Below are 15,588 nucleotides of genomic sequence, written 5' to 3' on the forward strand. Positions count from 1 at the left end.
AGAAACAATTAACATTTCAAGTCCAGTTTGACTTGGAACTGAAAAGTGTTGGAATTATTTTTCATAATTTGTTATTGACAGAGGTGGAGGAGAATGAAGAGGTAGATTTTGTAGAGACCCTGTGCAAAAAAAAGTTAATGGTGAAAGAGATGTAAAGTAGCTTCATTAGGTTCTCTCTATGATGAGAAAAGTAAGGGGCAGAAACAAGGCTGTGGGGGTATGAACTACTTAAAAATTATATAGTGATCAGATATAAGTGGGCAGTTTCTGAAGTTATGGATTCCAGATTTAGGCTGGAAAGTAGTGTTTAAATGGAAAATTGGGTGTTTGTCTTTGTGTTGTGCTTCATTGGAACATTGCATCAAACTAAGGGCAGAAATGCTAGCATGAGAGCAAGGTCATTTTTTTGAAATGACAAACAACTGGGAGGGTAGTGTCATTCCTACAGTGGAGGTGCTGGTACCGTTGACCCCTCTTCACTGTCCAACACCCCAACCCATAACCACCTTGTGTTTTAATCTGGTCTACTGCTCTCAGTGCAGTCTCCTTTGCACTGCTGAGACCAACCCTGTTTAGTCTCAGCCATGTCAGGGTCTGACAGGGTTGACCTCTCTGAAAAATAACTTAGGTCCATATGTATGACCCTGACTTCCTAGTTCTTATTTCAATAAACCAACTTGTATTAATCCTAACATTTCTGTCTTGGGCTTGCTGCAATTTCCAGTAAGCTTGCACACAAAGCCTTGTTTATATCTTGTTTATTTTGCTCTTAATAGAGAGTACCAAATCTCTCCCTTTCACATCTTAATTAGCATCCATTTTGTTGGAGTGCCATCCTACTTTTCCAGCTCTCAAGACCTATACAATAAAAATGCCAACAGCTTTCAGTTCTGAAGAAGGATCATACTAGAATCAAAACATTATTGGCTGCCAGACCTGCAAAGTTTCTCCAGTATTGTGTTTGTCCCCACTCTTATTTTGTTGGTAGATTATCTTTTTCCTTGAGAATCAGACAAGGACATTGAACCAAATACCATCCACATTAACTTATGCACAGTAGTGAAAGAGTAATCTTTGTAAAATGCAAATGTTAGTCTGATGTTGGCACAGGATTTGAATGGAACAAGTTTCTTTTAACACTTTTAAGTGATATTAACTGGTTACATTTTTAGACTGAATATTTTTCTTGAAAAGTAGACATTTAACTAATTTTCAAGAGTTGTATCTTCAGTACAAAGTGTTTGACTTTGCCATCTTGTGCAAAGAGATTCAGTAAATGTTTTAGCATGGTTAAACTGTAGTACTCGTTCACGAGACCTGGACAAAGCCATGATCTATGCCTTGAATCATGAGTTTACATTCAAAAGGTTATCTGTTTTCTCTTTTTATATGCTGTTGGTTCTGTGCATTTTCTATTTTTATTCTTAAATGTACAGGAGTTTGTTAGCACTCAATATCCTGATCCTGCTAGTCATGTTTGAAACAACTTCCTTTCCATTGCTTCAGTATTTCTATTGGCTGTCTAATTAGTTTTCTAACAGGGATCAGTTTAGCTCAGTTGGCTGGACAGTTGGTTTGCGAAGTAGTATGGTGCCAACAGCATGGATTCAATTCCTATCACTGGCCGAGGCCACTATTAAGGACTCTCCTTTTCAACCTCTCCTTGCCTGAGGTATAGTGGCCCTCCGGCTAAATAACCACTAGTTGCCTCTCTCTAATGAGAGCAGCCCTATGGTCTGGTCAGTCCTATGGTGACATAATGAGTTTCCCAGCAACTTTCTACCAATACAAAATACAGAATAGACTGGTCATGTCAAAGTCAATAAAAACCAAAAGAACCGCAGATACTGTAAATCAAACAAAAAACAGATCACTGGAAAAACTCAGTAGATCTGGCAGTATCTGATAACATTTCAGGTTAAGTGACCCTTCCTCAGAGTTTTCCCAGTGATTTCTCTCTGTTTGTGTTACAGCAATTCAGTTTGCAATAAATTTCGGCAGTCACTGCACCAAGAGTCAGTGTTTCAACAAATATTAAACCCTCCTGTTGATTTCTCTTTAGAACAGCGAATATTTGAAAACAAAAGCAAAATGTTACAGATATTGGAAATCTGTTTAAATAGCAGAATAAAATGTAAGTGCTGTTTTTTTTAAAAAAAGTGCTTTTTATATTCTGTTCATTGCTCTGCTCTGGATTCAAAACCTGGCCACTGAGGTGTTGACCCATAATGTTTCTTCTTTTGGGTAGAATGAGCCTACATTCTCTGGAGTTTGGAAGGATAGGAGGTAACCTCACTGAAATGATATGAAATTTTTGAAAGGGCTTGGCAAGATGGATGCTGACCAGCAGTCTCCCCTGGAGAATAGAGAACTAGATTTCACATTCTCAGGGTTTGGGATCCGTTATTTACAACAGAGATCAGGAATATCTTCACTCAAATATGAATCTTTAGAATTCTGTATGCCAGAAGGGCTGCAAATATTTAGTTGATGAACATACTCAAGATTGAGATTGATAAAAATCTTCAGTGCATAGTGACTCAAAAAATATTAGGCTAGAGAATGAAAAAGTTCATGTACAAGTTGAATGATAGCAGTTTTGAAGACTTGTATGCTCTAATTCTTGTTTCTCTTTCTTGTGTTGACTTTTTGAACCCACATGAGGAATGTCTATAGCTAGTCAAATTGTAAGTAATTCAGCAGGTATCTGGTAATGGTAATCAGTGTAACTATATTTCATCTATTCTGGTATTCAGATCAATCTACCTGAATGTAGAATTAGTTCTTGGTGCAATCTAAATTAATTTGTTTATTCACAATGCAGTGCCCTAAACAATTTTGATACTTCGTATTTTAGAAACTGCTTTTCAGGGGTTGTCTTTGACATGCCTGGAAGGAGGTGTACTCCACAGCTAACTATTGTATCCTGACTTGTGTTCCCCCAAAATTCTGCATCACTTGTAGCTCCACCTTCAAATAGAATAGGTGTGTCTTTATGCTTTACAGAATTTATGTGGAATTCTTGCCAGTGGGTACAAGTGTGATTATTCACTTGTCAGTGAAAGGCAACAAGGTAGCAAATACCTTGTCATTATTTTTAAAGCTTCAAAAGTAATGGATTGCAAAGGATTTGGTAGTGCACTGCTTGGTTAAATCCTGCCGCAGTGGTAAATGATCACTGGTCAGAGTTTCAGTATGTGAGCTTGTCAATGTTACACAAGGCTTTTCTAGGAACACGAAGATGCAATAAGTGCTAATCCTGAGATTTTTGAAAAATTTATTCGAAGTCCTTCGTAAAGTTTTCCATTTGTTACCACTTCCTTTTGTGTACACAAACGTTGCTGGGATAACTCTTATTGTTGAGTACAGATTCTATGGAATTAATGTTTTGCACTTAAAAATGTGTGTTCCAAGTTCAGGTATGTAGTGAGGAAGTCTGGGAAATCTCGTTTTTGCACAATTTCAAGGAACATCTCAGAAGCAACAGTAAGTCGCCATTTGCAGCTGGGGAAAGAAGACAAAGTGATTACTAAATAAATAATTATGCTAATTGTTCTAGAGTATATTCACCCTGTCGAAAAATAAGTTGTAAATTAGCAGTTCTAAGTAGTATAATTATTTCCGCTTTAGTTAAATGTATTCTATAGGTTGCATATACATGTTGAAGCCAACTCTTGTAAGGCAACCTGAGGTACAAGAACCAAGAATCCACATCCATTCTAGCTCATTGCTTTAGTGTTTGCTTGCCCAAATAGAATGAATAATATCCATGTTTTACTTAAAAGTGTAATGTGTATGTATGCCATTAAGGATTTTTCCCCAGTGCACTTAGAACGAAGATGTTCTCTCTTGGGTTTTAACTGAGATTCTGGTTGGGTTCACCTAATCACTGACTCTGAACTGCAGCACTAACAAAGCAACAGTCTCATCCTGAATTGCAGTACCCATTTGGATTATGTTGGGTCAGCAATGGGATTTGAATCCACAGCCTGATTCAAGTAAGAGTGCAACCCTCTGATCTATGCTGCTGATATCTTAAGACATTTATTTATTAGTATGCTGTAATCTAAAAATTAGCTTTCATTGAGAATTGATCATGAACAAGCATTTTATTTTGTTAAATTATTTTCTATTTATGTATTTAAGAAGTGTATCACGTAAATGTATGCACAATGTGCACTCCAAAATAAATCAGAGGCAAAGCATGGAGAAGGTTTTTATCGCAACAGTTCCCTGCTTAATGTGGATTGACTTACACTGTTACTACTCATTGCTGACCATTATAGTACATGGCGATAGTTGAATTTTCCAGTGCAAAAATAATTTAATAATTTCTTATTTTCACTGCAAGAGGTAGGTCACTTTGGTTATTCCTGCCATTGCTTTAAGTTTTACACACCAGTTTGAAGGTGCTTTGTGCTGTTATTAACTAACTTTATGCATTTTTAGGATTACGAATGTTTGGTTGTTTGCTGTTCAAAAGAACCAAGTTGTGCAGTATTGTGAAAAGTCTTTGCAAGAATGTGATGTTTCCATAGTTCTCTAGCTGCTAACTTGACAATTATACATTGCCTTCAGATTAAAGGTAAATAGAAGAAATATTTTATAGATTTAAAAACTAAAAAAAATTAGGATATTTTTTAAAAAACAAACTAAGAACTAAATAAATAAAAAGAGATGCAGGCCCAAACAATGTGATACAGCTACATGTGGGAGTTAGGTGAGATGGTGTGGTGCATTGTAGCTATAGATGTGGTCACTATGAGCAAGTGTTAGTTGCTTAAGTAATCCTGGCTCAGAGTTGATGAGCTGGAGTCTGAGCTTCAAACACTGTGATACATCAGGAAGGGAAAATGTTGCCTGGGTGCAGTCTTTCAGGAGGCAGTCATACCCCTTCGATTAACAGCCTCAAATTCAGTCAGTGGTCAGTGACTGTATAGTGTGACTGTGAGTGAGGCAGGTAGAGGGATTGAAGTGGTAAGTGTTGCAGAAGCCTAAGCCCTTGTTGTCATCCCAACACATTTGAGATTCTTGCTGCATGTGGACGATGACAGAGAATACACATTGAAGTCCTGAAGGATTGCCTTGTCTGGTGTCAGGTTTCAGGATATCTGATCTCACTCAGAGACTTGGAGTGTGATGATCTATATGGCTCCAGCGATACAGGTAGAATGAAGAAAGAGGTTTTGTTGAGGGAATATGAGCAGCTAGAAACTAAACTAAAAAGCAGAGCCAGAAAGTAATCATTTCTGGATTACTACTTCAATCACAAGCAAGTTGGTATGGGGTTTCAAGATTAAAGAGTCACTTTGCTCAAAGATTAGTGTGGTAGAAGTGGGACACTGGCTCCAGAGCTGGAGAAGGAGGAAGCTGTTCTGATAGGATGGACTGGACCAGAATCCTGGGCTACAGGGATTTAAACTAAATTGGGAGCAGGAGGGTTCAATTGCATGGAAACTTAGCAAATCAGTTAGAAGAAGGAGCTGTAGGTCAGTGAGTCTGAGTGTTAGCAAAAAAGAGGAATGAACAAAGTGTCATTCTGTACCAAGGAATCTTGCACAAATGGGGAAATTTGAGAGAAGAACTAATTTAAAACGATTTGTATCTGAATGCATAAAGCATTCTGTATGTGATAACAGTGCAAATGGGTATGATTTGGCAGCAATTCCTGAGATGAGATTGTAGAGAAACCAAATTTGGGAACGGAATGATCAAGGGTACTCAAGTGGTTTGGAAGGATAAGCTGAAAGGAAAAGGAGGTAGTGTAGCTTTCAGTAAAGGAGGAGATCCGTGCTGAAGTGAGAAATTGTATCAAGAGATCAAGACATAGAATTCCTCTGGGTAGAAATAAATAGCAAGGAAACCAAGTCCCTGATGGGAGTAATCTATAGGTCTCCAACCAGTAGTTCCACAGTGGGATACAGTATAAACCAGGAAATACTAGGAGCTTATTTTTAAAAACAAGTAACAGCTGTAATCATTGGTGATTTTCATAAACCTATAGATTGGATTAATCAAATTGGCAGGGATATGCTCAAGGGAGTTTGGTAAATGCATTAAAGATCCTTTATTGAAGCAATAAATCGTGGAACCAACCAAGGAGCAGGCCATTCTGGATTTGCTATTGTATAATGAAATATTATTGCATGTTCTCATCATACAATTATTCTTCCCTACAGAATCCTTTATCATACTAGAATTTCAAATACAGCTGTAGGATGAGAAACCAGAACCCCTAAGTAGCATTCTGGAGTTAAACAAAGGTAATTTCATAGAGATGGGGACAGATCTGGCCGTAGGTGGTTGTAGCAAGACTGAATTGGACAGTTGATGAGTACTGGCCAGGAGATACTTGTTTGCTCCCAACTAAAATATGTTCCAGCAAGGAAGAAAGATTGTAAAGAGGGAAAAGTCCTACGGTTAAGCAAGTAAGTTAAAGATAATAAAAACTAGGGGTTACCATATTGCATGAATGGAAGATTGGGAAACTTAAAGAACGTTAATAACAAAAAGAGCAAAGGCAGATTGTGGGGGAGAAAAACTAATGCAAAGTTATAGAAACTGATAACAAAACCTTCTAAAAGCATACGTAAGGATGGACTTTAGCTAAAGTGTATGTCATTTGGAGGATGAGACTGGGAAATTAACAACAGGGAATACAGAAATGACAGAATCTCTAAATCAGTATAGCTTCAGTTTTCATGGTCGAGGACGTGTACAATCTCAATAGTAAGCAATACAGATGTATAGAAAAGAACAAACTTAGAACAAGCATCATCACGGAGCACCCAGTAAACTATTGGAATTGAAGGTAATCAATCAGTGAGGCTTGATGCCTTATGTCCTAGGATCTTAAAGGAAGTAGCAGCAGAGAAACTGGATCCATTAGTTACAATAATCCAAAATTCCATGGATACAGGGAAGGTTCCAGTGAATTGGGAAAACTCGAATATAATGTCCTTATTCAAAAGGGAGGGAAATGGAAAGTAGGAACTACAGACCAGTTAGTTTCACAAGTGATGTTGGGAAATTGTTAAATCCATAATAACAGAACATTGGGAAAGTAAAAGTATGACCCATCAGGGTCAGCATGGTTTTATGAAAGGTAAATTATGTTTGACAAGTTTGCTAGAGTTGAAGATGTAACAAGCAATATGGGTAATGGGCATCCTGTAGATGGTGGGTGTATCTGGACTTCCAGAAGGCATTTGATAAGGTGTCACATGAGAGGTTAAAACACAAGGTAAGATCACATGGGGTTAGGGATAATTTATTAGCATGTACTGAGGATTGGCTAACCAACAGAAAGAAGTGAATCAGGACAATAGCTCTTTTTCTGCTTGGCAAGATGTAACTAGTGGAATACAACACGGCCCCAATTATTTACAATCTATATTAATGACTTGAAAGTAGAAAGTACTTCAGCCAACTTTGTAAATGATATGTTACTAGTTGGGCAAGTAAATTGCAATGAAGAAATAATTTTACAAATGAATATGGTGAATGGGCCAAATTTTCAAGTTTAATGGGGTATACAGCTATAGCAGGTAATAAGGAAAGTACTCCTGCAGCTGTTCAAGGTATTAGTGAGACTGCACCTAGACTATTTCATATAATTTTGGTGTCCTTACTTGAGGAAGGTGTAGAGGAGGTTGATTCCAGAGATACTCTGGAGTTTAGAAGAATGAGAATAGATCTAATTGAGGTATCTGAGATGCTCAATGGGAGTGACAAAGTAGATATTTCCTCATGTGAAACAATCTAGAACAAGAGGTCATAGTTTTTGGATAAGGGGTAACAGGTTTAAAACAGATGAAAAAATATTTTTCAATGGTTGTCAGTCTGTGGAATCCAGTGGATGCTGGAACATTGAGTACATTTAAGGAGGAGATAGACCGATTTTTAATTAGTAATGGGGTGAAGGATTATTGGGAGAGGACAGGCAAATGAAGTTCAGGTTGACTATGATTGTATCAAATGAAGCAGATTCAAGTTGCTGAATTCCTCACTCCTCTCAGGAGAAATGCAGTCTTGCTTCAATTGTATAGGAGCTTGATTAGACCATATTGAGAGTATTATGTACAGCATTTGTCTCCTCTTAGGGATGATATTATGATCATAGAAAACATGCAGAGAAGGTTCATTAGACTTGTTCCTGGGATGGCGGATTTGCTCAATGAAGAGAAAGCATGCAATCAGTGCCTGTATTCTTGAAATTTTGAAGAATGAGAGGTGATCTTATTGAAACTTACAAAATATTTAAAGTGATAGGGTAATGCAGGAAAGATGTTTCCCTTCATTGGCAAGTCAAGAACCAGAGGGCACAATTTTAAAATAAGAGGATGCAACTTAGGTTCAAGGTAAGGATTTGTTTTATTCAGGTCATGAGCCTTTGGAATTGTCCACCACAGGGGGCTGTTGGAGCTCAGCCTTTGAGTATGCTTAAGGTAGACATAGATAAGAGGTCAGAAGAAAGTGAGGACTGCAAGTGCTGGAGATCAGAGTTGAGAATGTGTTGCTGGAAAAGTACAGCAGGTCAGATTGCATCCAAGGAGCAGGAGAATTGACATTTTGGGCATGAGCCCTCCATCATTCCTGATGAAGGATTCATGCCAAAAATGTTGATTCTTCTGCTCCATTGATAAGAGGTTGATTACCAATAACATACTGGTGTATGGAGATGGATAAAAGACATTGAAATGTCTCATCAGCCATGACTGGCTTCAGTGGTGAGGCAGGCTGAAAAGCTTACTCATGTTCCTACTTGGTCACTTTTTTCCCTTGGGAAGCATCTCCCCTCTCCTCAGGACCTATTCCAGGAGATAACTTGGGGAACTTGCCATTTAGATTTGTTTAATGAAAATTGAAACCTTTAGCCTACATTTGATAATTAACAGTTTCTTCTGCATTTCTTACCTGTCAGTGTAGCAGTCCAAAACCTCCTGTAGGTCTGTTCCTAATTCCTTTACAAGCATTTGCACAAGGTTTCTGGTGACAACTCTGTTGTCATCCTCTAACTTTACACCGTGTCGAATCCACTGCCAAACCTATTAGATTTAAGAGAAATATTGAAAGGGTACATTTTATAATATAGGTAACGTTCATCTCGCTTTATCCTTAAGCTGAAGTTGAATTGATACATGTACTTCTATTCTTTCATAACTAGCAGAATTTGATTTTCACACAGGTCACGTCTATTCTTTTTAAAGAGTAGTTTACAACTAAAATAGCTGTCTTTTAAGATCAAATTAGCTTTTCACATCAATTCATAGTGTTAATTAGCTTAAACTTTGAACTGATTTATACACTGTCTACACAATATTGTGTCACGATGAGTTGAAAGCTTTCAACTATGCAATACGGATTGTGTTGTACAATGCTTTGATCTCCTGTGGCATTTACTATTCGATAAAGATAATCTTTTCCTGTGACACTACTAACCAAATTGCTTCTCCTTTTGTCTTTTACACTCAGGATATTATATATCTTTCATGATGTCCACATCACAAATTAATCTTCTCACTTTTTCTACTTTTACATCTTATTGTGCCGCCTGTGTGTGTGTGTGTGTGTGTGTGTGGGGGGGGGGGGGGGGGGAGCTTGTACCTGTTTTCCTTATCTACATATTAGTTGTCTCTTGCAGTCAAAGATGCAAGGAAGGTGATGTTCACCTGGTTGAAGGCAAGATTGGACAAAGGCATTCAGAACTAATGCAATATCCAGTTGAGATCAAAGGTAGAATTGAGAGTTCACCTGGAAGGGAGTGAATGATTGAGATGGAGCAAGGAAGTGAATGACTAGAAGGGTTATGACCTGGGAGTAATCTAGGTTACCACTAAGCCCAGTGCATACATCTGGAATATGAAATGTAGGTGTGCCAGACTCAGAAATGGTAACATTGAAAATATTAAGTAGAGATACACATCTGAACACAAAAACCAAGATGCGAGTTGCAGAGTTTGTTCGTGGGTCTATGCCAATGTTCTCAATATCCTGTACTGTCAGGGGGTGTGGTCTCGCATTGATGTTCAGAATGTACGGATCAAATAGATCTAAGGAGATTTTATTCTCTACCTCCACTCAACAATATGCAGAAAAGTAATGGGATGATATCTCAATCAGTAATAAGCCCACTATTGCCATTGGTGACAGTCAGCTAGTGGGCACCTTTGCTTCTCTTCTGATTCCTTAGCTGTGAATGGAGGGTCGGTGAACCAACTCGAGGGAGCTTCTTAATTTAAATTGACAAGTTCTTAAGGAATTTCTGCTTTTTTATTACTTTTTTTTAAAACTAAGTAGCCTCTTATAAAACACATTAAATACTTTAAAAGTCAGATGGATGGTGCAGTAAGAAATGTAACAGTTTGGAGATTGAATTGCTTGATAAACAGGAAGCAAAATGCTTATGGTTAATAGATCCTATTCAGATTTTACAAAGCTGGTCAGAGCTGTTCACCAAGGTTAAGTATTGGGTCTATTTAAGATATTAGTAGACAGGGGCTCCTTGTTATTTGTAGGTAATACATGTCAGAAAAATCTGACAAGTGCCAATAGGACAACAAAGAGGCTTTGGTACCCATGAGAATTAATGAATGCATTTCTGGTAATATGCCAAAATAATGATGCAAATATGAAATAGTTCAACTCGTACTGAAAATTGCTCCCTAGTGAAATAGGAACCCAGTCATAAACAACAGCATGGACCCCTGTATATAGGTGATCTAGATTTGGCTTTATGGGACAACATCACTGGCTTTGTGGGCGGCACGGTGGCTAGCACTGCTGCCTCACAGCACCAGAGACCCGGGTTCAATTCCCGCCTCAGGTGACTCTCTGTGTGGAGTTTGCACATTCTCCCCGTGTCTGCGTGGGTTTCCTCTGGGTGCTCTGGTTTCCTCCCACAATCCAAAAATGTGCAGGTTAGGTGAATTGGCCATGCTAAATTGCCCATAGTGTTAGATGAAGCGGTAAAAGTAGGGGAATGGGTCTGGGTGGGTTACGCTTCGGCGGGTCGGTGTGGACTTGTTGGGCCGAAGGGCCTGTTTCCACAGTAAGTCATCTAATCTAATCACAGAAGCTGATGACACAAAAATGAAATTTGCAAATAGCAGGGAAGACTATAAGCATTCAGAAAAACAGCAGTTAGCAGAATGGTGGAAATTGATAAAAATATTACTTTTTGTGAGAGAAGAAACGAAGTTTCCAAATAAACATTAGTGAATTAATGAACAGAACCATGGTTTATGTATGCAAATTTCTCAATGAATTGGAATAGGTCAATAAGCTCAAAAGAACCCCACAACGATGCACTTTTTTTTGTAAAGGTGGAGTACAAAAGGAAAGAAGTATTGATTAATTTATATAGAATTTTGGTTCAGTTACAGATTGAATTTGATCAGATTTAGCTTTTTGAAATTAAAATCTTTTGTACTTATTACCTCAATGGCCCTTCCTGTTGCCAAACATTCTTAATCTGCACAAGGACATAAACATTAATAACCAGAATCATTCCACGTTCCAGGAGTCACCCTCATACAGAAGACCTTAAGTGGTAGTCTCTTCAGCCTTTTGAGTCTATTCTGCTGTTCACCTGAGACCATGGCTTTCCTGCCTTATCCCGTAATCTTTGATTCCCTTACAGATTAAAAATCTGTCTATCCCAGCCTTGAATATACTTAAAAACGTAGCCTCTCCAGTCCTAAAGACTTCTATATCCAGTGCAGCTTTCTGTGGTCTTTCCTCATTTAAGTAATAATCAGCTCATTCTTCCTTAACCACACATTTTGCCATGTTATATTCCATCCACCAACACTTTGTTCATTTGCTTACCTGTCTGTATCCTCATGTAGGAGGAGAAAGTGAGGACTGCAGATGCTGGAGATCAGAGCTGAAAATGTGTTGCTGGAAAAGCGCAGCAGGTCAGGCAGCATCCAAGGAACAGGAGAATCGACGTTTCAGGCATAAGCCTGAAGAAGGGCTTATGCCCGAAACGTCGATTCTCCTGTTCCTTGGATGCTGCCTGACCTGCTGCGCTTTTCCAGCAACACATTTTCAGCTCTGTATCCTCATGTACACTTGATGTATCATTTTCACCTTTTGCCTTCCCATGTATTTGTGTCATTCACAAACCTGGTGATTATTGACTTGGATGACAGAACTGCCTGTCCTAAAATATACTGTAAAGTACTGAATCCTGTGGCACTCAAATAGTTACAGGTTGCCATCCTGAAAAATGCTCCCCTTATCCCCACTGTCTTCTCAACTCTTTTTAGCCAATACCCTCTCCATGCTAATGTACTACCCTAAACACCATGGGCCTGATTAAGCAGCTTTGAATGTGGCACATTATTAAATGTCTTTTGGAAATCTGAGTTATATTTCCCTTTATCTATGCTGTTTGCTTTCTCAAAAGAATATTAATGCATTGCCAGGCACCACCCTCTTGTCTAGAATTTCCAGTTCGCTGTCAGAGAATCGCAGTGCCATTTTCCCCATCTCCAGCATCTGCAGTCTTTAACCCAGCTTTGCAGTAGCAGTGGTCACCCTGGTGCACAGTGGACTTTTAAAGCTGGTGCTAGTGCAAGGGATATCAGTCTTTTGGTGAATATTCCAGCAGACGGTAAGTGTCCAGGAATGGTGCGACGGAAGTCAGATGTGAGGGACCCCCTACAGGGGCAATGTAACTTGCTAATGAGATGAGCTTTGTAAGGTAAGAGGAGAAATCTCACTAGGCCTCACAGCCAAAATCATTTCAAGAAGCTCAACACAACTCTCACTTAGCCAAGAAAATATAAGTTTCAGCCCACTTAATTTACCTGAAGCCTTAATAGAACATTTTCAACCTCAAAAATTGTCAGCTACATGCTGCTATGTACTCACAACTGTTCTGAATTTTGTTTTAGGTGGTAAAGCCTCTTCTACGTTTTTGTCAGTAAAAGTGATGGTGTATGACCAAGAGAAAAAACTTTATTTCCCCTTTTTAATTGGGTGAAATTAGAGTGTACTACAATTAGATGCAGTAGCCATTCTTTTCTCTCATTTTGTCTTTAGGTTGAGGAAAACTATGAAGAGTTCCCCTTCCTGATTAATTACTACTAACTCCCTTCTCTTGAAAATGTGTAGGTGACTGTAACTCTTTGGAGTAGGGTCAATGTATGCCTTAATGACCTTCCATGATCAAATAGCTTCCTCTGTCTGAAGAATGACTGTATGGGTAAGCTACCATAAAACAAACTGCACTAAACCACAACAAAAGTTTATAGTTTCTGCAGAAACTATATGGACAGGTTATAATGAGTTTTGAGAGAACTGAATGAATATTTCATCTCTATATTGTCTTGTTTCCCAGATAAAATAAGTTTTGGCAATTTCAACCCAGTTCCAAATGTCTGTGATATCACAGTAAAAAAACTGCCCTCAGATGGGCATTCTAACATGCAGAATAAAGTATGTCTTTTCAATATTGGAATGAAGGCATTTTATTGAGACAATGCAGAGGTAACTTCATTCTCCATTTGACCTATTTCATACTTGATTCAAGAATGCTAAACACATATACACATGTACAAAAATGTAAGAAAACATTCCATCATGTAGTACTGATATCTTGACTGTGATTGATATGTAACAGAGACACTTATCATAGTACGTCAGATATAATTTTAAAAATTCCAAGGTAAATAAACCTATTGTTAGAAGCTTAAGTACATTATTTGTGCATAAAGTGCTTATTTGATACTGTGGAAGCAAAGTGCAAGATGTCAATTTTTTTTAGTAATAATATAATTGAAGAGAGTAATTGTGTACCTGTGATCGGGAAATTTCTGCAGTAGCAGAATCCTCCACTTGACCCCGAAAATAAAAGTGACCTCGGCCTACAGTAAAAATAAAGTTGCTGTGACTTAAATGAAAATATATCCATGATTCAAACTTTTGTTATCTCACTTCTCAATAAATTTATACTGTTGGTGCTAGAACAATTATCAACATTCCTGCCAGTCATCTTCACAGAGCTATTTGCAATCTACATTTTGAGCAAAAATATCATCCTTGTGTATAAGTTGCAACATACTACTTGACTCGCAAATAAAAAGTGATGGGGCTAGAAGTACATTTAACTCCCCTTGTATTAGAGAGGGGGCGGGGGAGATTTATCACCATTTTTGGGCCTGAGGACATGTATATCCTGCCTGGAGAACGTGGGTGAGAAGAAGCAACAGCAAATTGACACCCCTCATTTAAGGCCTGATGTGGAAGTGCTGGTGTTGGACTGGGGTGGACAAAGTTAAAAATCACACAACACCAAGTTATAGTCTAACAGGTTTATTTGGAAGCACTAGCTTTCAGAGCGCTGCTTCTTCAGGTGGTTGTGGAGCAGGATCATAAGATACAGACTTCATAGCAACAAGATTATAGAGTCATAGAGATGTACAGCATGGAAACAGACCCTTCGGTCCAACACCGACCACATATCCCAACCCAATCTAGTCCCACCTGCCAGCACCTGGTCCATATCCCTCCAAACCCTTCCTATTCATATACCCATCCAAATGCCTCTTAAGTGTTGCAATTGTACCAGCCTCCTCCACATCCTCTGGCAGCTCATTCCACACGTGGTTGTGAATTTTACTTTGTTAATTTTCCGAGATGCACTCCGATGTCCAGCGATACACAAATTCAAACAGCAAAGGTAGCAACTGTGCAGGTTCTCTCCCTCTCTCTCTCTCCTGCACTGTCCTCACCAGGTCATGAAACGTAATATTAAATAAATTTAGGTCAAGTCTTTCATCTTTTAGAATGATCATGGTGGTTTTGGTTCCTTCATTTGCAAATCTTTTAACTTTTTTAAAGTTACATTCTCAAGACAGCTTTTAACAATAGGTGACATTTCAACTCCGATAATGCATTGAATGAGATACAGACTTCAACTTCACACAATGTCGGGTTAGACAGATACTATTTCTAAAGTGGGATTTACAGAATCTTACATGGATTTATGCAGTTTTTGAGCAAAATAAAATGTAATTCTTCAAATACAAATTCACCCCACAAACTTGTGTGTGTGTACAGGGGAGACAGTGTGTGCATGTTTGTGGGGGTATGTGAAGAATGGTCCATCTGGACAAGACACCATGGGACACTTTAATATATTAGGACTTAAAATGTGAAGAAATTTGGGAAGGAGGATGTAAGAGGAAACTAACAGTATAAAGCATATAAAGGGATCCTGACGTGCAGTGGTAGTGTCCTTACCTCTGAGACAAAAGCTCCATGTTCACTTAACCTGGAGGTGTGTCTGAACAGGTTGAGTAAAATAACTTGTTTAATTTTTTTTGTAAATGTACCACCCTGTTAAGTAAGTTATGAGTTTCTGTCTGAATTTGAAAAATGTAGGTATGAGAAAATGATGTTTGTGCACAAAAGTCTGACAGTTTAGAATACGGAGATATACTCGTGACTGAAATGTTTAAAGTTTGAACTGGTGCAAACCGGTAAGGAATCTGCCCTCTATCAAACCCACGGTCACCCCCACCCATCACCTCTCTCTCTCTCATCTCTTCCCCGATGGAACAGTACAATATTTTGGGG

General features: G+C 38.5%; 1 protein-coding gene across 1 annotated transcript in view; it reads right to left on the bottom strand.

The window, feature by feature from the left end:
* Positions 1 to 3,260: 3,260 nt before the first annotated feature.
* The window catches only part of ugl (ureidoglycolate lyase), a 72,578-nt gene continuing 60,250 nt past the window's right edge, over positions 3,261 to 15,588 (bottom strand). The window contains exons 14-16 of the mRNA XM_087980056.1: positions 13,807 to 13,874; positions 8,917 to 9,047; positions 3,261 to 3,504 (exon numbers count right to left, since the gene is read on the bottom strand). Of these exons, the coding sequence (XP_087836182.1) occupies positions 3,381 to 3,504; positions 8,917 to 9,047; positions 13,807 to 13,874 (323 nt within the window). The 3' untranslated portion in view covers positions 3,261 to 3,380. The remainder of the gene's footprint in view (positions 3,505 to 8,916; positions 9,048 to 13,806; positions 13,875 to 15,588) is intronic.

The sequence above is a fragment of the Chiloscyllium plagiosum genome, unplaced genomic scaffold, assembly GCF_037043375.1.
Source record: "Chiloscyllium plagiosum isolate Xiang-an unplaced genomic scaffold, Cpla_swu_hap1 HiC_scaffold_36, whole genome shotgun sequence".
Taxonomy (NCBI): domain Eukaryota; kingdom Metazoa; phylum Chordata; class Chondrichthyes; order Orectolobiformes; family Hemiscylliidae; genus Chiloscyllium; species Chiloscyllium plagiosum.